Source organism: Peromyscus leucopus, chromosome 17, assembly GCF_004664715.2.
Source record: "Peromyscus leucopus breed LL Stock chromosome 17, UCI_PerLeu_2.1, whole genome shotgun sequence".
Classification (NCBI taxonomy): Eukaryota; Metazoa; Chordata; class Mammalia; order Rodentia; family Cricetidae; genus Peromyscus; species Peromyscus leucopus.
In genome coordinates this window covers 4,755,095-4,778,146 of record NC_051077.1, presented here as the reverse complement: position 1 = coordinate 4,778,146, position 23,052 = coordinate 4,755,095, and the positions used below count along the sequence as shown (strand labels likewise).

The following is a 23,052-nucleotide window of genomic DNA, read 5'->3' as shown; positions in this document are numbered from 1 at the left end:
CTTCCTAAGAGCCTCAGTGCAGTCTACCTGGCTCCAGGTACATGAGACAAAGCAACAGACGTGACAGATGGAGTTTGGAGTGGGGTAAGTACACAAGGACAACCAACAACCAGGAAACTAGCAAAGAAGAACAAGCAAGCAGAGAGGGCGAGAGCGAGGGCGAGGGCGAGGGCGAGGGCAAGGGCGAGGGAGGAGGGAGGGAGGGAGGGAGGGAGGGAGGGAGGAAGGGGTGTGAGAGAGAGAGAGAGCAAAACAAAACCACAACTAAGATCTTTATGATAAACGGCCAAGAGCCACAGTTACCCTCTCCACGTTCCATTTCCATGGAATATCATTCTCCACTCCTTAGCCTGCGTGTCTTCACACTGGAGGTGTGTTTCCTGTGGACAGTCCATGAGCACTCTTTACTCTCTTTTTCATCCTTTCTCTGACTGAATTATTTGTAATGACTATGTTTTTGGATTTTGCTTGGCCTAGTCTGCTGTGGAATCCTCAAACAGCTTCAGTTCGGTTATATTTCATGATGCAGTTTTGTGCTTTTTTTCTTCTTCATATGTTCACTTTGTTGAAAGTCACATTCGTTTCCCATTTTCTTGACTATGGTGATAGGCACTTTCATGACACGTATTTTGAATTCTCTGTCAAGTAAATCACGTAACTCTTTTTCACTGGTGTTTGTTTCTAGTTCCATTGTTACTTTCACTTTTTATCTTCCTTGACTTTATAATTGGCATCCACACCGTGTGTGTGTGTGTGTGTGTGTGTGTGTGTGTGTGTGTGTGTGTGTGCGTAGGGGGTGGTTAGGGCTCTTCTCCTAACCTTGACTCACATGAAAAGAACTTCAGTGGTCTTTTTGACCAGAGATTCTGAGCGCCTTAGCCAACCTCCCCTTTCCAGTGAGAAGCAGGCTCCTTTGGCCCTGCTTGCTTTCTGCTGAGTGGGAGGAAGGAGCCATAACATCGATTAGCTCAATTCATTAACTCTCTTCCAAGTTAGCTAGAAGTTGCTGGACCCACCAAAATTCCAAGTGTTGAAGAGAGATACTAGCCTTAGCAAAGTAGGAGCACTGGGAGCATGCACCAATTCTGCTCCCCAGAGGAAGTTGATTGCTGGTATTGCTGCCATGTGCTTTTCGCTAGGCAGGGTGTGTAGTGTGTGTGTGTGTGTGTGTGTGTGTGTGTGTGTGTGTGTGTGTGTGTGTACATTTATGCCCAATCCACCATTTCCATCTTCTCCAGGCATTTGGACTATGTAGATCATTCAGATCTCCAAGGATTGCAAGTTAGACGCCAGACCTTTAGGGAACCAGCTGGAGAAGCTGGGGTGGTGTCCATGTCAATCACCCCTTTTCTTTCCTGAGATGAGAGGCAGGGAATCTCTTCTAACCTTGTAGTACTATGTCAAGGGCAGGGATTCTAGGGAAACTCTTTCTAACATCTTCCCAGTTTGGTTTGAAATGTTTGTTGGAGATGTTCAGACAACTTTCTGTAAGTTTCTGGATTTCTCATTGAGGGGAATTATCCATAACTCACTCCAAGATTGTGTTTAGTATAGCATTATTTAATGACAAATGCTGAATTTAATAAATAATTTGCATAATCCATACCACAAATGTAGGGGCGAACAGCAGGAACTTCCACCCACGCCCTCTATGTTAGATGACCAAGTATTTGCTCACTGCGTACACATTTAAGCTAAAATGCTATCGCATCACTATAGCGAAGTCACTATGCTGCTGTAGTCACTTAGCAATGCCCCTGAACACGACAGCCTGACAGTGACTGTGGGACAGAGAAAGAAATGAGTGCACACTGACTTTACATATAAAGTAGTATCCATTTCATCAGAAAGCAGAGAGAAAAACTAATAAGCCACGCATGGTGGTGCAGAGCTGTAATCTTAACTCTTGGAGGCTACGATAGGAGGACAGAATATTCTAGACTAGAAGGGCTACAAAGTGAGACCCTGCTTCAGGAAAGAAAAGGAAAACTCCTGTAACTAAAACACTACAACCACACCACATGGAACGCTAGGAGATGATAAGGAAATACTCACAGTAGAGACATCTCGTTTGGAAATCCTGTATACGAAACAAGGCCCTGGAAGGAAGCCCTTGTGGGAAGTCCCAGCTGAGGACAGGTGTTACTATCCTCGAAGCCATGCCTGGATGGGATTCCGAGATGCCAGGTTGAGCTGTGAGAGACCCTGTGCTGTGTGATCATTTTAGTCTCAGAGATGACTTTCTTGAATGAAAGAGCAGGAGTAAAGTCAGGAGAGATGTCATTTTGGGGGAGAAAGGAGAGAAGATTCTGGGACACTCATCATTCCATAAAGACTTGAGAAACTGGGGCTGGTTTCTAATTCCATCATGGTGATGGAGTCAGGAGAGAGCTGGGGGATATGGGCATCAAATGGGTCTTCCCACACTGTCTAGACTGTTGAAAGCCCTAGGTTCAATCACCAGGACCGGAAAAAAGAGACACACACAGAAAAAGAGATGATAGAGAGAGAGAGAGGGGACGAGAGGGAGGAAGGGAAGAGGGAGGGAAGGAGAGGGGAAGAATGGAGGAAGAGAGGGAGAGAGAAAAAGACACACACAGAGAGACAGAGACTGGAAAACAATGTGTAAAGATTTTGCACAGCTTTTTCCCCCCAAGGCAGGGTTTCTCTGTGTAGTTTTGGCTCTGCCTCCTGAGTGCCGGGATTAAAGGCGTGCACAGGTTTCATGATTGGAGAATTTTGCTGAGCACAATTGACCATAGGGTAGTAAGAAAAGATAAAAAGGAGAATTTTGTGAAGATCTGTGATAAATACAAATTGGTTAGAACCAGTAGATGGAACAATCAGAGAGCTGTGACCACAAGGCCCCCAGCTGTTTGTCAAATCAGCTTGGTGTGTGCTGAGAAGCTGTGGCCAAGGGACCACCAAAGCTGGACACAGAAGACATCAGGCACAAGGGGACGTATATGGCTGGGAGGAAGAGGATGTGTGAAGATACACAATACACGGATCCACGGTACCATTAGGTACCAGATGGAATGAAGAGGGGGAAGAGTTCTGGTCTAGAAGGCCCAGGTGATGCCCATCTTCCCCCATCCATCCCATGGTTCCACTGTCTCATGTCTGTGTAAAGAGGTCTCTGCTTGTCTGTGAGACTCAGAGGCTCTTGGCGGTGATACTTTCCAGGGCATTGTTATCTCCAATCAAAGCTTTGTCATCTGCATCATAATTAGGTATATAGATGCAAAGGTATAAAGCCCAGAACTATCAGTGCATATTGACAAAGTGAATATAGGGTTCCCTTAGTTTGGTAAAGCATATAGATCTGATCGTGAAGGTGAGCTGGGGTCCTGCAAGGTAGGTAGGAACAGGCAGGTGGCCATAGGTACCTGCAAACTTGTCTATGTCCTCCAGGGCACAACATCCCTGTATACATTCTACAGAGGTCACAAAGACATAGAAGAATGTCTGGGTTTGAGCCACTGCCCCATCTTGCTGGGCCTAGCATGGTGCTGGGCGCACAGGACTCAATGATGCTAGGGGAGGGAGCGCTGGAGGTAGCAGTCAGGAGAGAGGTGCTGGGCAGGAAGGAGAGAACAGTTTTCACGTTGGAGTATAAAGAGTAGGAGTGCTCAGGCGGCCATGCGAGCAAAAGACAAGAGACAGACACAGGCGGGTCTTGGGAGATGAGGCCAAGACTTGTGTGCTATGGCTACAGGGCCCTGCTGCTTGAAGGACCAAGAAGGATAATTCCTGGAGCCTGTAGAGGAGCTGGCACAAGCGCACCCAGACCTGGGGCTTTGGGACTCCAGAAGTGTGGAGTCTAGCCAGTGTAGACAGAGGACCATAGAGTAGGAGGGGCTACTCTGCTCAGCAGTCCCCAGAAGCCAGGATAGCCTGCCTCCCAAAGGGAGTGGTGGCCGTGGAGGCTTCTGGCTCAGCCCCATCCCAGCGTTTATTTCTCTCCCAGGGGAGGCTACGGAGTCCCCGTTTCCTGGGATACACGTCTGTCTTTAGTGCTCTCACGCTTCCACAGTGGTCTTGGGGGACACAAAATGAGGCCGTGTCCTTGGAAGTCAATCTCGTTTTTTGAAGCTTCATCATACATGCTTTAGAGGACAACTCTGCTCATAGCTTCTAAAACGTAATGTGACTGTCTGGGAAACATATTTACAGGTTACCCATATCTCAGAAGACAACAGTCTCCTCTTTAGTATCTTGTCTTATGTTAACACGACACACATTTTTGATAAAGTAAATAAATAAATAAAAATTAATAAAAAGGGAAAACAATGAAAAGGAAATAAAACTCACTGGCTAATTCACCACCCAAAGACAACCATGGTTGAATTTTGGTACCCATTTAAGTTGATTTCCTAGAGTCAAATATGATTTCAGTAAAGCAGATGACCCTCTGGAATGGGCTGGGGGACTCATCCAATACTCATCAGCAGAGTATTTAAGAAAAAAAAAAAAAAGACTGGATTGCCCAAGCAAGAGGGAATTCAGTCTCTGAAAAGCCACTGGCCTTCAGACTCAAACCACAACATCATTTCTCCCTAGGATGGCCAGCCCGCACCTGCCCTGTGTGTTCAGACTTCAGCCTTTGATATGCACAAGTTTCTGGGCACATTTCTCTGGATGCACACTCACCAGCTCTGTGTGCTTCTGTCTCTCTGTGACAGTCATGCCGCTGAGTGGCAGGTTCTAGGCTCTGCAGCCTGAGCTGATCTGTACAGGAGCTCAGTGTCGTAATCCTTTTCTGCACAGGATCAGGCTCCCTTAGGTCACACAGATGGGAAAAACATTTGCTTTTCTGTGTCCCCTCCCACCTGCCAGTGAATATGGATGTGCTACTTCACGCTTATCTGGGAGTTGGTAAACTAGGTCCTTTCAGACCCAGGGACCTCAGATTTTTTTCTACTTGGACGCACATCTTTGAGGCAACAGTAGTGGGACATGTTCTTCTCCTGTATGAATATCTACTTCCTCTCCGGCTGCCATGACAAGGCCAGGGTCCCCAGGACACTGCTCATATGTCCTATGGTGTACTAAAGGAGTTATTTCTGACCAAGATGCTATCTCTATCCTCACTGAGTACCCTCAGGTTCCCCAGTCAAGCTTTTCACAAAGCCTTCACAGTTCTCCCAAACATATCCAAGGTGATCAGCCCTTAGCAAGGTGGGGTTGATGGTATCCTCAAAATAACAATGCCACAATTTTCTTCATAAAAATATTGTGATGACCTTTGGAAATTGATCACAAATAAATGTGTCATCATTTCCTAGCCCAATGAGGACTAGTATTTCTAATTCTTTATCATAAATAACAGTGAGAGATTCAACTTCTGTTGAGATTTTCTGCTTTGCTTAAATATTTACTACAGTCTTCCTGCTTCCTTAGGATCCAGAGAGAAATTAAGGTGTGCTTTTTAAAACACAGGTTGCCAAACTGCTTATTGGAAGAGACTTTGAAAGCAGTTTTAATTCAAGTCAAAACACTTACCTCACAAAGAGAGGCAATTATTAAAATTTCACTTTTTTAAAAAACTGTGAAGATGGCTTTTGTCATTTTTAATTGAGTATCTCGGTGTGGGTGCCCGGCTAGCGTCCCCACTGCCTTCACACTTCTTTATTGGTTTATTCATGTGATGGTTTACTAAGTCAGTCTTTAATGCATTCTTAGGTTCTGCATGAATAAATACATGAGTTGGTATAACTAGGTATCATACTCCAAAGGCGACAGTGAACTAACTACACAGATCCCGTTATCTTGACCATTCAGGCGAATTCCACATAGTATGACTTGGTAATGCCCACCACTGCTTCCAGCAGTGGGTTTACTATCATTCTGACCATGCCCTAATCTTATAGTTTGATGCTGAATCCTTTCTTAATGTCTCAGCTGGAATCTTGAGGGTCAGGCCTTCAATAACCATCAGGTTACAGGTCATTAACAGAAATCCTAAGTGCGTGGCCTCTGCCGGACATCGTGAGGGTCTGTGGAACTAGAATACCTCACCTGTCACACGTAAGGAATGGTTGCTTGGAACACTTCATCATTTGATTTGACTATATGTATACAGCTATCTGCCAGTTGTCTTGGGATGAACCTCCACGGGGCTGGGTCCCCTGGAGAAATATATAAGTTACTAGTAGATGAAGATAAGCCAAAGCATGTTCACTGCATGATTGTGGCACAGAATGCATTTTGTAGCTGTGAGTGTCCCATGAATGAAAAATTAGGACCTTGAGTTGGATCAGAAGAAGAAAGGGAAATTTTATGCCATGTATCTAAACAGATTTCCCTCTGAGAGGGTTAAAAAGAGGCACGTATTAAACACATTTACATTTCTATTGGTAAAGATAATAAAAAAGAAGAGTTATTAAGAGTAACTGTGCTTCCTCCAGCACTTCTAGCTCACCTCCATTCCTTCATTTAATCCCTCAGTGAAAATGGACCTCAAAATAAAAAGTGCAGAATATCTAGAAAATAGAAGCATTGCATGCCAGTGCATCTGAGATCTGCTAAGATGCATCCCTAGGAAGATTTATAGTCCTTAACTTTTCATAACAAATTAATTACTAATCACTCACATCTGGCTGAAGAACAAAAGAGATATAAGGAATTCACAAAATGGGTAAATTAGGAAATGGGAAAACAAAAGAAAATTGGAAATTCGATCTGAGCTGGTTATGTGATGTGGTCCTTAGCACTGCTGCTCCCGGCCTCTCCCTAGAAGATCACTTTTCCTCTGGGGATAACCTCTGAGGCTGACAGATCACTGCAACCAATGTTATCTCTCCTCGGAAGCAAGTGCAGAGGGAGGGTCAAGGCACTATTTTTTATTTTTTTATTATTCTTTTGGTTTTTTGAGACAGGGTTTCTCTGTGTAGCTTTGCGCCTTTCCTGGATCTCACTCTGTAGCCCAGGCTGGCCTCGAATTCACAGAGATCCGCCTGGCCCTGCCTCCCAAGTACTGGGATTAAAGGCGTGCGCCACCACTGCCTGGCACTATTTTGTTTTTTATTAAGAAAAATTTCCTAATAAATTTAAAATTAGATTTTTTTTCAGTGGGAAGGGGCTTGGACCTGCCTAGGCTCAGTGAGTTGGGCTCTGCTGACTCCCCATGGGAGACCTCGATTTGGGAGATGTGGGGATGCAGGGGGGGGGCTTGGGAAAGAGGGCTGGGGCTTGGGAGGAGGGGGGGTCTGTGGATAGCATGAGTGAGTAGAACATTTCTTAATAAAGAAAAATAAAATAAAAAACAATAGACTTCTTTTGTACATGTAAAAAAATAAAATTAGAAAATTTAAAATTATCTTCCCTCCTCCTGCTCCTCCAACCTCCCCTCTCCAATCAATCCCCTCATTTCCCCACTACAAGAAGGAAGGTAAGGCCTCCCATGGGGAGTCAGCAGAGCCTGGTACATTTAGTAGAGACAGGTCCAAGCCCCTCCCCCTGCCTCAAAGCTGTTCGACGTGTCCCATCGTAGGTAGTGAGCTCCAAAAAGCCAGCTCATGCACTAGGGATGGATTATGATCCTACTGCCAGGGGACCCCTTAAGCAGTTCAAACTATACAACTGTCTCACCATGCAGAGGGCTAGGCACTATTCTTAGGATGGAATGATTTCTATGGACAGATGAATTGGCAATGGGTTTCTGCAGAAGGACAGATATTATGTCCAAAGCTAAATGGCCTAAAAATTTAGAGATTCCCAAGATGCTCTTCAGCACATGTATTTCTAAGAAAGCACCTTGTTAGTGATTTCAGGGAGATAGGCAGTCGGCCAGCCTGGGATGCGTCTCCGTCCCTCTCCCTCAGGACTTCACAGAGACAAGGTGCTAAGCTGTGGATGCACTAAGCCATGTGGAATTGCTTCCAAGCTATCCAGAGCCTTCTCCCTTCCCGTGACAAAGATGAAAGATTTGGAGGTAGACACACCCCAGGAGAATTCCTTTGTTGTGTTGCCAAAGAGAACTGTGCAGGTAGTAAGTAGGTCAGCATCATTCACAGCATCACTTGCAGCTCTGTTGGCCATCATGAAAACTTAGAGGCAGTTCCCCAGCAGTGAAGTGCGAACTTAAATTACAGCTTAGCTATTCACTGAATCCAGATCGGCGCAAGCTAGATTTACAGGCTGTGTGAGAAGGCTGCTCAGGGTTGTTGAGGCTCTGACCTTATGACCTTCAACTCTCACTGATGCCATCTACAAATGTGCCATAACTAGGTGGCCGGAGGGAAGACAACTAGATGTAACCAAGGTCCTAATCAGCAGACTTTGAGGTAGAAGAATAACCCAGATCATCCAGGTAGGACCATGGCTCTCTCAGACACCCCAAAATCAGAAGAGGAAGGCAGGAGAAGCAACATGGAGATGATACAGGAGATGTCTGAAGGGTAAAATGGGTATTCCCTCTCTGGCTGTGAGTATGAAGCCGAGGCCACCAGCCAGAACATGCTTCTGTGAGTGCCTCTACAAGTGGAGAGCTAACCCTGGGTGACTGTCAGCAGGGACTTGAGGGTCTCTAGCTTACACTGCAACAGCTTGACCAGAGGGAAAACTGGCCCCCTACCCAGAGCCTCCAGTAAAGAGTGAAGTGTACTGACACCACCATGGATGCCACCCAGTGGGAGCCATGCCAGGCACAGGACCCAGCCTTTTCCGATGGTAAGTCTGTTTCATGTTAAGTTGCTAACGTGGTAGTGTGTTGTAGTTGTAGCTGAAAGTTAATAAAACAGCGGAGAGGAAAACAGGGCACAGTACACTTATGATCCCATCTTAATTTTATAATTTATACCTGCATGTACATGCTTGCATGCACGTGAGAGCATCTAGGTGGTGGGATCCATGGAATGTCAATGACACAGGCACACTCAACTTCCTGCAATTATGTTTGTGCGAGGCTTTTGCCACGAGTGTAATTAAGTTCACAATTTAAACAATTGATTTAATAGTTCATTTAATTAGCTGGCTCATGTGTTCTGAAGCAGGCCCTGATATGGAACAGAGGGCTGACACTGTGTTGAAGAACTCTCATGACCTTGGGTTTCTTACAGACATCCCTTTGGGAGGATTTCTCACTGTGACTAACACATAGGACAGACTTCTTATGCTGCTCTTTTGGTTTGTCCCTGAGTCACACAATGGGTCAAATGTGACATGTCTTGACAGACTATAGGTCTGAAGTATGCATTATACACTTGGGTTGGATAGTTAGTGATAACATCTGCTGTAATCAGTGCTGTGGCTCTTTCTCGTATTTTAAAAATGTTTAAATTGCATTTATTTATTTATTTGTGTGTGTGTGTGTGCACGCACGTGTGCACGCATGCATGCATGTACACACCAGTAGATGAATAGATAATGAAAATGTTGTACATTTGCACAATGAAATCTTGTTTCACTGTTAAAAAACACCAAATTTCAGGTAAATAGATGGATGGAGTTGGAAACAATCATTTTGACTGAGGTAACCCAGACCCCAAAAGGCAAATGTTGAATGTTTTCTCTCATTTTTAAGATGTTATATTTGAATCTTCAGATGTGTGTGTTTCAGCTGGAATATTCATAGGGACCAGGAAACTAGTAAGGTGACATGTGGGGGCTGTCAAGGGAGAGAAGACAGAACACAATGATATGAAGGTGGGTAGGAAAATAATTGAACTGAAGGTGATTAAAAAGGGTGGGGTGGGAAGGCAGGGTAGAGGAGGTAATACAGGGAGGGACAATTAACATTAAATACCTTTAGACATAATCATATGGAAAACAATACTGCAGAAGCTTCCATATACATATGTACACACACATGCATCCATATATAAAAGAGATTAAGTAGAGTCACCCTATAACAATGTCCTTACTACCTACCACAGGCGAACAAATAAAATACCGGGTATCAGGAATGATCTACCTCTTTTCAAGGTTTTGACAAGTGAGGTTTTGTAGACCTCTAAACATTACAGACTAGCGCCATCGCTCTTTGTTACCCTCTAGAACTCGATGGTAAGACTTATTGCTGGAGCCACCATCAACTTGAGTTGCCGAACATGGGGAAGTCAAGCTGGTGTTCACCCTGTAGCTTCAAAACTACTGGCTAGCTTTCAAAGTGCTGAAAGCACTGCCACACTGCCAGAGGAGAAAAGGAAACACCAACCTTATCCAACAGTGACCCCCATGAGCTGTGACAATGACTGGCCTGGCAATACATGACCACTGGCACAATACTGGCATGAATATCATAAAAGTAACCAATTACTTTCTGATTGGATTTAAGACCTGCTTCACAAGATAAAATGTGTACCATTATCAGTCCAAGAACTTGTGGCTAGACAGATCATAGGCACTAGAGGAGAACCTACTATTATTATAGCAAATGGCCATAGTATTAATTGACGTCTAATGTCTTATTGCTATACTTTTAGATTAATTCACCTCTCAAATCCCATTAGAAAGGCGAAAGTAAATGGCAGCTCACACAGAGGTCCATAGCTGATGAAGGTGTGCAGAATAAGACTAAGGAAGGTTCAGTCCTAAACGGGCTATCTCTAATATACCCCGCATCCCGAGGCTCTGAAGTCACTGCATAAGAGAGAGCAGAAGGATGCTAACAACCAGAGACAAGGGGCTACAGTGAAACAATGTTATCTGGATACAGCAGAACAGTGTCACACACACACCTCACAGGGGTTGTAAGCAGCATGCACAGGGCCTGTGTAAGCGCGTGCCAAACAGACTCCCAGCACGGAGTGGGGAGGTAGGCATGAAGTCCACCCCTAGTTGAGGAGCCATTGCTAGCTGATAACTGCTGGGAAGGGGGGAATCCATCTTCTTTAAGGGTGTGACCCCTGGCGGTCAACCATATTCAGGTGGGTGGCCATACACCTAAGAGTATATACTCGGCACAAACGGATTCAGAGGGCTGAGAAAAATAAGGACACAAAGTTGGTGGGTATGAAAGGAGGAGGTCTGGAAGGAGATGCGGAGGGGTGAATATGATCAAAATACAGTGTGTGTATGAAATTCTCAAAGAACTAATAGCGTTTTAAAATCAATGAATGAATACATATATGTGTACGGACATCCATATGTGCATGCTGATGTCATGTCATAGATATCAGAGGACAACTTGCCGGAGTCTGTTCTCTCCTTCCATAATTACAGTTCCAAAGATTGAACTTGGGTTGTCAGACTTGGTGGCAGTTGCTTTTACATGAGACACCATCTTGCCAGCCCTCAAGATGGTACTGGGGATCAAATAAATGCAGGGCCTCACACAAAATGAGGGCATGCTGTACCACTGAACTGCATCCCATCTCCGGCCTGTATTTGCTTTATTGTTTAAAACTTAGGTGTGTGTGCACATGAAAGGTTGAGGGTTATTTGTGTATGTACAGATATGTGTGTGCGTGTGGGTGCAGAGGCAGAGGTCAACACCAGGTATCACTCTTTAGGTGCTGTCTACCTTGCTTTTTTGAGGTCAGATCTCTCCCCGATTGGAATGGCTAATTGGGCGGGGCTAGCTGGCCAGTGAACCCCAGGGATCCACCTTTCCATGCCTCCTCCAATACTGCAGAAGCTTCCATAGCTGTGTAGGGTTGGGGCCTCCTGGACTTTCCTCTGCTCACTGTGGCATGTCTACTGTTACTGTCCTTGTCCTGTTTATGTCTAGGCAGTGATGTTAGCGAGACGTTACGGGGGTAGCTTCTGACACTACTAGGAGACACAGTCTCACAGCAAACTCCTTGATCCTTTGGCCCTTACGATCCTCGCTGCTCTTTCAAAATGACCTCTGAACCTTCGGTGGGGGAGTTGTGTTTTGTAGATGTATCCATTGGGACTGGGTTCTGCAACTCTGCATTTTGATTGGTATGGTTTTCTTTAATGATTTGTCTATTTCACAGAGACGTTTCTTTGATTGAGGATTACACTTCCAAGGCTTAGTCACTGCACCTCGTTAGTTTATGTAGGTTCTGGGGATTGAACTCAAGTCCTTGTGCTGTGCACAACAAACAACTGAGCACAACATCAACTGAGCTATCCATCTAGCCCGGGGTGCACATAAAAACTGAAGTCAGGAAGCATGCGGAAGAGCTATAGAACAATTGGAATAAGGTCAGAGCTATGCAGTTGGGATGCCTGGAACAACCAGGGGCCGAGACCCTGGCAGCACAGGACCACGTCCCAAGTTGCAGACCCAGTGTCACAGACTGCCAACGGTGCCGAGGCATCGCTTCCTGATGGCAGGGACCTGAAAGACATACGCCAAGTGCTCAGCCACCTCACAGAAGCCGTGTTCCTGCTGGGGTCATCATGAGCTGCCTGGCATCGGAAAGCTGGACTCAGAGACGCAAACACGGGCACAGAGCTGGCAAGAGCTTCACACGGCCTGGCACTGAAATCCACCCTCGTCTCCAACAGAAATTATGAATCTGGAAGCTATCAGATAGCCATGGAAACGTTGGGAGAGGAGCCTTCCACCGGGGAGCATATGGCTTCCTGCTAATTGAAACACCGCCGGTCTAAGGTGTGTGCTACCTGGGAGGCATCGGCTCCCTTGACTAATAGTACAGAGTGTAAGAAGCTGGCAAGTGTGGCTTGGATGCACTGGCTTCTCCTGTCCTGATGGTTACTGACAGGTGTCTCTAGTAACAGTGTATTAGTTAGGTTTACCGGCAATGGTCCCTGCATGTGATTTCTAAATTACTACTTTTGTATATTCAGTAATAAGCTGAGCGATGAGTCTATGACAGCAATGTTGTAGAAGATGGTCCCCACCCTCCTTGGTGTGTGGACTCAGGGGAAATGCAGAAAGTAGGTGCGCTGGTTAACTTTAATTGTCAACTTGACATGGCCCAGAGTCATCTAAGGAGGGCATCTCAATGGAAGAATTGTCTAGGTTTGCCTGTGGGTGTGACTGTGGGGGGATTACCCTGTTGGATAGTTAAGTGAGGGAGGAAGACCCACTCAGAATACAGGCAGCATCATGTCATGGGCTGGTCCCTGAACAGGACAAGAATGAGGAAAGGTAAGCACATAAGGATGCAAGGATGCATTCATCACCTTCGCCATTGATTCTGGATAAATTGCAGCTAGCTACTTGAGTTTCTGCCTCAAGTTCCCCCAAATGATGGGATGTTACTTGGGCTCATAAGCCAAGTAAACTGATTTCTCTCCTCCATTGCTTTTGAACAGGATATTTTATCAGAACAACAGAGAGGAGACAGGAGAGTGGATGGACATGACGTGCTGTGTTCCCATGGACTAGATGGCAAGGGAATCTCCTTCAGAGTTTCCAAGAGGACCATCCTGAGCTTGGGGTTGAAAGGAGTGTTCTCAGGAAACAGCAGGGATCAGGTTTGGCAATAAGGACGAATATCCCTCAGATCCTCAGAGGTCAGACAGCTCATGAAGAATCTGCCATGAATGGTGCAGGGTGCTGCTGGGAATGTGGCTGGTTAGAAACACAAAGATGAGAGATCAGCCTGTGATTCAAGTGTCAGGGTTGGGGGTACCTGGGGGCCGATTTGAACAAGGCTTTAAAAAATTTTTTTTTATAGATAAGAGATAGGATCTCATGTAGCCTAGGCTGGCCTCAAACTAGCTATATAGCTGAAGATGACCTTGAACTTCTGATCTTACTGCCTCCTTTTCCTGAGTGCTGGACTACAGGTGTGTACCACCACTGCCCCCAGTTTACATGGTATTGGAAATGGAACCCAGGACTTTATGAATGGAGTCAAGCGTTCTGTCCACTGAGCCACATCTTCAGCTCTTGAATGTGGCTTTCACAGCCCACATGCACAATGAGGACCCACCAGAAAAAGCAAGTGAGTCAAGGCTGTTAGAATTTTGAAGGGATTGCCAATTCACCATCCAAGACAGGGTCTGAGCCAGGGAGGAGTCTTTGTAAGGCTGATACTCAATCTGGGATGAAACCCTTCACTATTCATGGCAGATTCTTGACAAACTGATTCTTTCTCAGCTTTTTGTTTTATTTTGTTTTGGGAAGTCTTCATAGAAGATAATTTTGCTGGGTCTAGGATAGAGTATGTCTAGTAGACCCCCGCTCTGCCATGCTAGAGATGTCTCTTCCATGCCTCCCAATCTGAATAGTTGGCCATGAAATGCTTGCTGCAATTCTTTGCTTCTCTGTGTTCAATGTGTCAGTTGTTTTTTGCTATATCCTTTGGTTCTGATACAGTGTGATGTGTGTAACTATGCTGGGGTTTGCATAGGCTCTGGTGTCCATCAGAGATCCTCACATCTCACATATTTGTCTGTATCCTTTGGTTTTTGATACAGTGTGATGTGCATAATTATGCTGGGGTTTGCATTAGCTTTGGTGTCCATCAGAGATCCTCACATTAGTTGTATCTCATTAGTCTGGGGACTTCTCAGCCATTATTTATTCAGGTGTCCTCTGCCTCACTCCCTTTTTGTCTCTCTGGCCTTCCCACGGTGTGTTGGACCACTGCATGTCTCCCACATTTCCTACATGCTCATCTCTGCTTTTACCCAAAGGCAGTTTTTCTCTTCCAGCTTGTTTGGTGATTTCTTTCTATTCTGTTTGTTAGGTCTCTGTACCCGCTCACATCTGCTGTTGGAGGGAGCTTCTCTGATGATGACTGGACAAGGTATCGATTGATGAGTACAGCAGACTACCATTAAGAGTCATTTCATTGATTTCTTTTTCCCAATTGTGTTTGGTTCTACCCTAGGTCTCTAGTCTATCCAGCCTCTGGTTCCTGGCCATCCAGGTAGTGTAGGGCATGGGCTCCCTCTTGTGGTGTGGGCCTCAAGTTAAGCGAGACTCCCACAATTCTGTGCCACCATTGCCCCAGCACATCGTGCAGGCAGGACAGGCTGTAGGTGGAGGGTTTTGTGGCTGGGTTGGTGTCCAGGTTTCTCTTTTCCCCACTTGCAGAGTACCTTCCCACACCAAAGAGACTAGAACATAGTGGGGAAGGCTTCACGTCTCTGAGTTCAATGAGCTGTGTGGATGTTGACCTGGGCAATAGCCCTCCCCCCACCTGTTTAAAAATTATATGTCTGTATAGGTATGTGCACAGCACATGACAGCAATTGCACGTGGAGGCCAGAAGAGGGTGTCAGATGGCTGTGAACCACCTGATGCCTGGTCCAACTTGGGTCCTCTCTCTGAACAGTTGAGTCATCTCTCCAGCTCCTGTTTGGATGATTTCCTAGGTATCCCAACTCAGGTCTTCATGCTTGTGCTCCAAGCAGTCCATCTACCGAGTCATGTCCCCAGTTCCTTTCCCCCTAAATTTTGCTGTCATTTGAGGAACAGAAAAGTAAGGTGAATGGTATTCATGCTTGGAGGTGGAAATGCCCCGCCCCCTGCTCTGCCAGGTGCTTGGCACTTATCAATAGGAGACCCTGGCCAAGAGCTGAGCTGGTAGAGTATGCCATTCCTGGGGTATAGGAGCCAGCTTGCCCATTTCCCTGCTGGGGGCTACCCTGCTGAGGTTTGTCTTCAGCATCACGCTCACCCACCTACCCCAGGATGGGCACTCAGGTATTCCAAAGCGGCTTCAGGAGCACACAGTCAAGCAGAGGACACTGCTATCTTTTATGTTTTTATAATCTTTTATGTTTTTTATAATTCAGAATAAATTTTAGGCTGGGTGGTGATGATGGTACACTTCTTTAATCTCAGCACTTGGGAGGCAGAGGCAGGCAGATGTCTATGTGTTCAAGGCCAGTCTGGTCTACAGAGTGAGTTCCAGGACATCCAGGGCTACACAGAGAAACCCTATCTCAAAAAAAAAAAAAAAAAAAAGAAAAAGAAAAAAGAAAAAAGAAAAAGAAAAAGAAAAGAAAGAAAATAAATTTTAGGTTTTTCAATTCCAAACTCTGTATTCTTCAGAAAGATTTAGTTATTTATACTTGTTTTTATATTAACTTATTTTTTGATTCTAATTTATGTCTTTATGTATTAAGAATATGAGCATGTGACTTTCCATGAAAAGTTTCCTCCCAGGTTTTTTGTTGTCATTTAGCCTGGGGACAGCACTTCTGGTTTGCTGGCTTCTTTGCTTTGACCTTGAATAAGTTTTTAATTGTATTAAAGTTAATTCAAATTGGTCAGTATCTTATAGCTTTTTCTCATGTAAAATGTTTAAACATTATTCTCTAGTTCAAGGCTATAAAATGTGTGTGTGTGTGTGTGTGTGTGTGTGTGTGTGTGTGTCTATGTCTGTGTATCTATATTAGGAATGGTCCTGTAAAGGGGCAAAAATAAAAGGAAATACATACACACACACATGAATATATATATATATATATATATATATATATATATATATATATATACCCATATTATTAATTGGCTTTCACATGGGACTGGATAGTCCAACCATGGCAGCCAAACGAGGACACTCAGTAGGTTAAAGGAAGTGCTGAAGGCCCGGAAGCTCCCAGAAGAGTCACTGGCGTTGAGCCCACCATGGAAGGTTGGAGAAGCTTGAGTCTGGGGTCTGTGAAGGACTGCTGCAGTCACAGACACGCTTGCCCAGGACAGAAAGCAAGGCAGCTCACAGGCTCTCCCTCAGCCTTTGCTTCCATCTGCGTTGTTTACTAGAAATTTCCACCCACCTTGGGGGCGGGGGCTGACCCTCCCAGTCACTGCCCCGCATGGCTGTCCTCACCAGTCCTAGTCATGTCTCAGTTCAGTCCCGTTGACCATTAAGACGGAGCCTCATGGGACTCAGGTGTCTCCGAAACCACAGGGATGCATGGGTGAAGACTTTGATGGAGTTCAGAGTGTGGCTCTTGAGTAAGCCTTCCTTTCTCTGCAGATGTAAAGCACTGCCTTCACCTCTGAATGGCTCAGGTAGGTTCAACATTATTAGATATCTGATTTTTAATTCAACTAAGCAAAACAAAGCAAAAGGCTCAAATTAAATTATTAGCTCTACTTTTCATAATAACAGACTTGAATTGGTAATTCAAGTATCTCAACGCTGATACGTAAGCTAATTAAAAAGTGCAGTAAATTGGATTCAGTAGTAGCTTGGAATTCATATTTAAATGAATTGCTAAGAACTCTGGTTGGTACTCTGCACACAGCAGGGGCTGGCGTACAGATGGGCAGGCCTCCACCTGGCCTCAGGCAGACATTCGGATCGGTGAACCCAGAAGCCAAGAGACGTGTGCTCCAAGGCATGAAGACAGTGGCAACAAGGATTTCAGTGGTCACTGTTGGTGATATTTTTCTTTGACGAAGACTTTCTAGGATCATGCACTGTTTTAGAGACATTTCTGGGGCCGTGAAAGTGCCTTTGTGAATAATGTGGATGCACTGTAACTCAGTAATGAGGGGACTGACTCACTCATGATGAAGGACAAGACAGCTTTCAGCAGAATAATTCTGGTGTTGTTCCAAGAGGTACGGCCTCAAAAGCAGAATGTCCGTAGCTTTCATGGAGGGGATTTTCTATCACATAGCTCAAAAGAAGATGGATAACTGATCACTAGAGTCCCAGTCTCCACCTAGCCACCCCCACCCTGGGCTAGGCAGCTTTAACAGCCTGCAGATACCTTCTAGTGTACGGGATTGCACAGCGATACAGGAAGTACCGGGACACGGACGGTCCCAAGAGTGCAGAAGGATGAAACCATGACAAGACTTAAGACCCTTTCCCAGCTAACTGCCAAGTTCATCCCACCATCACATTTGTTCTCTTAAACACTGCCAAAGGTCACCAAACTGCTTGTGCATAGAAGAGAACAGAATCTCACAGAGATGAGCAAATCCTTGTGCCCGTTTCCAGCCTCTGGATCACTCTGTATCTAGGAAGTGTTTGAGAGTCACTCCTGCTGGGAAATTCTATAGTGTGAAAAGGAAATAATGATGAGAGCCCTGTCAGACCCAGTTATTTACAATTATATTTTGAATGCCATTTTAGAATAATCAATTGCATTTGAAACAGTCTTTGAATATAAATAAACTCGAGAAGAAAGATGGTCTATTTATGTAGCTCATTAGAAAACAAAAGCTTTGGTTAACTTAAGTGGTTTCTAGGTCTGGCCTCATTGCAGCCTGGAACACCCTCCTCTTCCATACCAATGGCTCCGCCCTCAACTCAGTTGGACCTGCAGGTAAGTTGAGGGACAAGGTTAGTTTAAATTACACTAAGCACCTCTATGTTCTTCAAGAAAAAGGGTTGCTCATATGGGCCATCCCAGGCTGCATGGCTCCCCCAGTAAGATTCTGCGGCAATTCAACTTTTCAGTTTTCATTTTGTAAGCTAATGCTCCTGAGTTATTGGATTTAATGGGAGAAATGACAGTAGTATTATTGCCCTGTTATAGTGAGTCTCAGGCTAGGGGGAGGAGACACCAAGGTGATTCTTCTGATTAGAGCTTTGATGTCTCACTGTGCAGTGCGGAGAGCTACTCTAAGGACACACAGAACCCTGAGTGGCTTGTCACCTGCTGCTGTCACTCACACAGGACAGGCATCTATCTCAAAATAGGAAGTGAGGTGGCACCAGGTGCCTCTTAGATTTTACAACCAGACATCCTGGGCAGGCCATCAGGGAGATGCTGAGAACAACTGTGGTTTGCATAGTTCAACAGCTAATTTCCCAAGTGGGTTTTAGCTGTTTATATTATCAATGGTATGCATTTGAACACACAGACTAAGTCTACTGATCTTGTGTTTGTGAAAACAAGCCATTTCCTTCACCTTTACAAAAATCTGTTCTCTACCCATGTACTTCTGAAGTGAGAGTCTACAGAAAAGCCCCTGTTCAGATATACCCTCAGACATCCACACACCCACACTGTCATTTGAATAGACACATGTCCCTCTTAACGCAAACTTTGGAGTGATGTGTCAGGTCCTGATGCATAATGGATGCTTCAAATCAGACCCAGGTGGAGGTAGGAAGATCAAGAGTTCTGGGCCATCCTTGGTACATAGTAAGTTTCAGGGCAACCTGGGCTACATGAGATCCTACCCCAACAACTCCTCAAAAAACAAAAACAAAAACCAATCAGATACAAAAATTGCCCAAGCATATTTCCACAGTTATGAAATAAACAACCAAAGAAAGGTCTGATTAGTCATCCAACTGGTTATCCAGTACCAAATGATCAGCCCTTAAAACACACATACAAATAGCATTACATAAACTGAGCAGGTTGTACTTATGAAACAATTAATGAAATCAGAGGGCACAAATTTGGAAGAGAGCGAGGAGGAGTATATGGGAGGGTTTGGAGGGAGAAAAGGGAAGGAGAACATGATACAATTACATTATAATCCTGCCAAGTAAAAGAAATAATTTTTTAAAATATTGTAATAAAAATATCATAAGATATCAACGTGACAGAAAGGATGTGGAAACTGAGGGTTTAGGCTCTAACACTGTCCACTTAAATTCGAAGTGAAGATAGCTCACCCACGCACGGCTAGCCAGCTATGAGGAGGGAGAGAGGAGGTCAGGAGAGAGAAGACATCTTTCTTACGTTTGGTGGTCTCCAAGTGGTCTCTGGACAATGGACTTCAGCAGGGGCTCTGGCCGGAGGGCCACCTTTGGAGATGTTTTGGGGCTGGAGTCTGACTCTCCACTCTCCTCATCACCCATGGCTTTGATGTAGCTGCCACTTCTCATCCTACGGCAGGGGATCTCTTCCTCTTTGCCACCTGTGGGGTATGCACCCCAATCATCCTGAGGCACCTGGGAGGGAGCAGAGACAGCACATGTCAACTGTGCCCTTGAGAAGTGTGTCCTACAAGTTCTTGGAGACATAGCTCCTTTGGCTATTTATCGTTTTTAAGTCATGCACACAGAAAGATGTGCTTTTTCATAGTCTTCCAAATCCTGAAAGGTTCTTAATAGGAAGTCGTTGATTTTTTCCCCCCCTTTGTAAAAGTAAGAGATAAACATTATGGAAAAAGTTGGGAAGGTACTAGGAACATAGAAAAAAGAAAATGAAGAAATGGAAGAGAAAATGATGGTGATACCTACATTATTGCCAAATGCCTTTTAGTGGTAAATGTTAATAAAGATGAGAATTAATCCCCAAAGCAGAATCGTAGCACATACACAGAACACATGCACTGGCCGATAAAGGAAGACATATCTATCCATCTTATGTACACAGAGCTTCATAACCCTGCACACAGTGAATTCCAAAGAAGGCTTAAAGTATGCCAACTCCAAACTTTTCTCCTGTGTTCCTGGCCTGAAGGCTGACTTGGTCAGTAGTTGACCAAGCTGGTCAGCATTCTGGCTCCACACCGGCAACTCAAGAGTTGCCTGTCTCCAATAGGCTAAACCTCATAGGAGTGAACATGGTATTTCTCAGAACAGCAGTGCCCTCCCCCCATGCCCCCTCCCACTCAGTGCAGCTCCTTGGTGAGACACTTGGCCCAGTGTGGGCAATTCTGCCAGCAGCTCCAAAGACTGGTAAAGGGCAACCCTGGATGGAGAAGAGGGGTCTCAGCTGCTAGTAATGGAAGAGAATGATAAAACTCCACGCTTAAAAAGTCTTCAAAGTGTTTTTTTTTTCCACTGTAAAACGTTTAGATTTTCTGTAATATTCTGAAATTGGCCTGTGAAGGATCCTGCTTTCCTTCCAGCTCCAACACTGCATGAAGCCAAGCACTCTGGCCTTCTAACAGGAACCCATATGGCTGATGGGATGGCAGACTCTTCAGCAGACGGGCACCAGGGTTCCTCCCTGGACAGCATGGTGTGTGTTGTGCCTGTAGATCTTATCACTGTGCAGATTGTTCCTACAGCTAGTCTCCACACCCGGAGTCATGGAGAAAGGGGGCTGCGGCCCATGCATGCACCAGCCCCTAGACTCTACATCTGTGTGAGCGCTGATGGTAGTCAACAGGCCTGTAGGGGTCCAGACCTAAGTGGGGTCATGATATCTTCCATGTTGGAGTCAGGACTTGCTCTGCATTCTTCTCCCAGGCTGTACCTCCCGTTAGGCTGGTCGGGCAGGACTTGCATTTACCACTCATCCTGTGTGGCTAAGAATAACATAACACTCACAAGGTCTAAGAGGGCATGGATGATTCAGCTGGCTCTCCCTGATCAGACATAGACACAATGAAGCCCACCAACTCTTTAGCCAGGCTCGGCACTGCTAGATGCAGCTCTTGGATCGAGGAGAGGGCTTAACAGACAGAATGCTGTGGCCTCCCTACAGGCCTACAGGAAGCTGGGGTAGGTGCTGCTGCTAATAGGTTAAACACTTCAACACTGTCATGACCTGGTTCTGTGCCACACTATGCACAGGTCTAAGGGAGAATGCAGACCATCCCAAGAGGACTTGGAAAACATTTAATGACCACATCAAACACCAGCCACACGGATCGCACGCTGGAGCAGCTGAAGTTTTAGGCAGACTGACCTGGAGGTCAATGACATAGAAGGATTTTTGTTCAGCATGTAATAGGTATTAACCCACCCATGGAGAATCTTGGTTTGTAGGGAGATATCATGTCCTGAGAGTGAATATGCCTCAACACTGGGAAAATGACACAGGGTGTGTGCAGAGTTCACTCTTGGGGCACCTGACAGCTCTTATCTGGTGCTGTCTTACTCAAGGCCTCTTCGGTAACCATCCACTGGAAATCTAGGCAGAGGAATGTCATCTCTGTGGCACTAACCAGAAGACCAGGATGTTCACACGATGACCAGTGTCCCTGTTTCTCTGGCAAAGTGTGCCAGCCCATTCAGGCTCTGTGTAAACCTTGTGAGTCAGTTACCAGGACAAAGGGGAGAAGCCAGGATGGTAGTCCGTCCTCGGGAACGGCTTCACATGAACTCTATTTGAATTTCAGAATAATCTGTCCCAAGCTCTGGAAGATGGTTATGAAGGCATCATGGTCTGTTGACTAGCCTGTCTCTGAATGTCACAGATGCAGTAGACTTTAAAGAGGTTGATTCAAATGTAGTTCTGGAGGCTTAGAAGTACAAAAGCATGGTGCTGGCATCTGTTCAGCCTCTGGTGAGGGCTTTTGTGAGACAGGGCAAGCAAGCCTCTTCTCCGCCTCTTCTAGACTACTAATTGCATCTTGTGTGTCCTATGGTCATGGCCACACCCAGGACAACTTATCGCCCCAAAAGGATACCTCTGAATACCATCAGCGTGTGAATTTGAGAACTCACTTTCCAACTCATGAAGTCTTGGGGATGTATGCAAAGGACAGCCGGGGAAACAGAGAAAGCTGACAGACTTGCCTTCATGTAGGAACACAGTGGTAAGGTGCATGACAGGTGTCAACAATGGGACAGGGGGGATGGGGACTTTTTGATGATTTCCCCGTCTAGTCTCATTTTCCAAGCCTTCCTAAGCTGTATATTAGTTTTGCCAGAGCCCCCAATGTCACAACATTTCAGTGAAGGTGATGACTATGGTGTGACGAGGCCATAAGCAAGTTAGGGTAAGTGACAGTTCCAGGGAAAGTTGGTGACTGACTGGTGGCCAGGAAAGGCTCCTGGAAGGGAGGCCTCGGGGCCACTGGGTCTGAGCTTGGCCAGAGGAATGGTGTAGGCAGAAGAAGTAGCATAAAAGATGTGGTGGCCAGCCCCTGGGCTGGGCCAGGGAAGCTTGCATCCTTCATCTCTCAGTGAGCACTCAGGTGGTGGTCACAGAGAAAAGGACAGATGGAGGAAGAGGCCAGCTGTCACCAAAAGAGAGGCTCACACTGTCAGGTTTATGGAGAGTTTTTTTTTTTTGAACCAAAAACATGTTTCCATAAAGAGCAAGGTAAAGATTGTTTTTTATCCAGCAGCCTACAAATTAACTAACAAATGAGACCAGCTTGTATGTTTCTGTTTCTGATTTAAGAAGCCAATTTCACAGCCTTTGACAGAAAAAAATTCAATACAGAAGGAGTGTAAAGCAGTCGGTTTCCAGAGCATATGCCTGGGCTATGAAAAGCCACCAAGTCTCAGTAAATAAACCTTCCCCTTATGGTGAAAACGTTAAAACCCGCAGCAGAACGCAGAGGAGTGGCCAAGTGTGCACCTGGCACTCGCGTGTAGCAGCTTCTCA

At 45.4% G+C, this 23,052-nt stretch overlaps 1 protein-coding gene across 5 annotated transcripts in view; it reads right to left on the bottom strand.

The window, feature by feature from the left end:
• Dlgap2 (DLG associated protein 2) overlaps positions 1-23,052 on the bottom strand; it is a 742,630-nt gene that overhangs the window by 70,106 nt on the left and 649,472 nt on the right. For all 5 annotated transcript variants that reach the window (XM_028881224.2, XM_028881221.2, XM_028881222.2 and 2 more), the window contains one exon: positions 19,501-19,712. In XM_028881224.2, the coding sequence (XP_028737057.1) occupies positions 19,501-19,712 (212 nt within the window). The remainder of the gene's footprint in view (positions 1-19,500; positions 19,713-23,052) is intronic.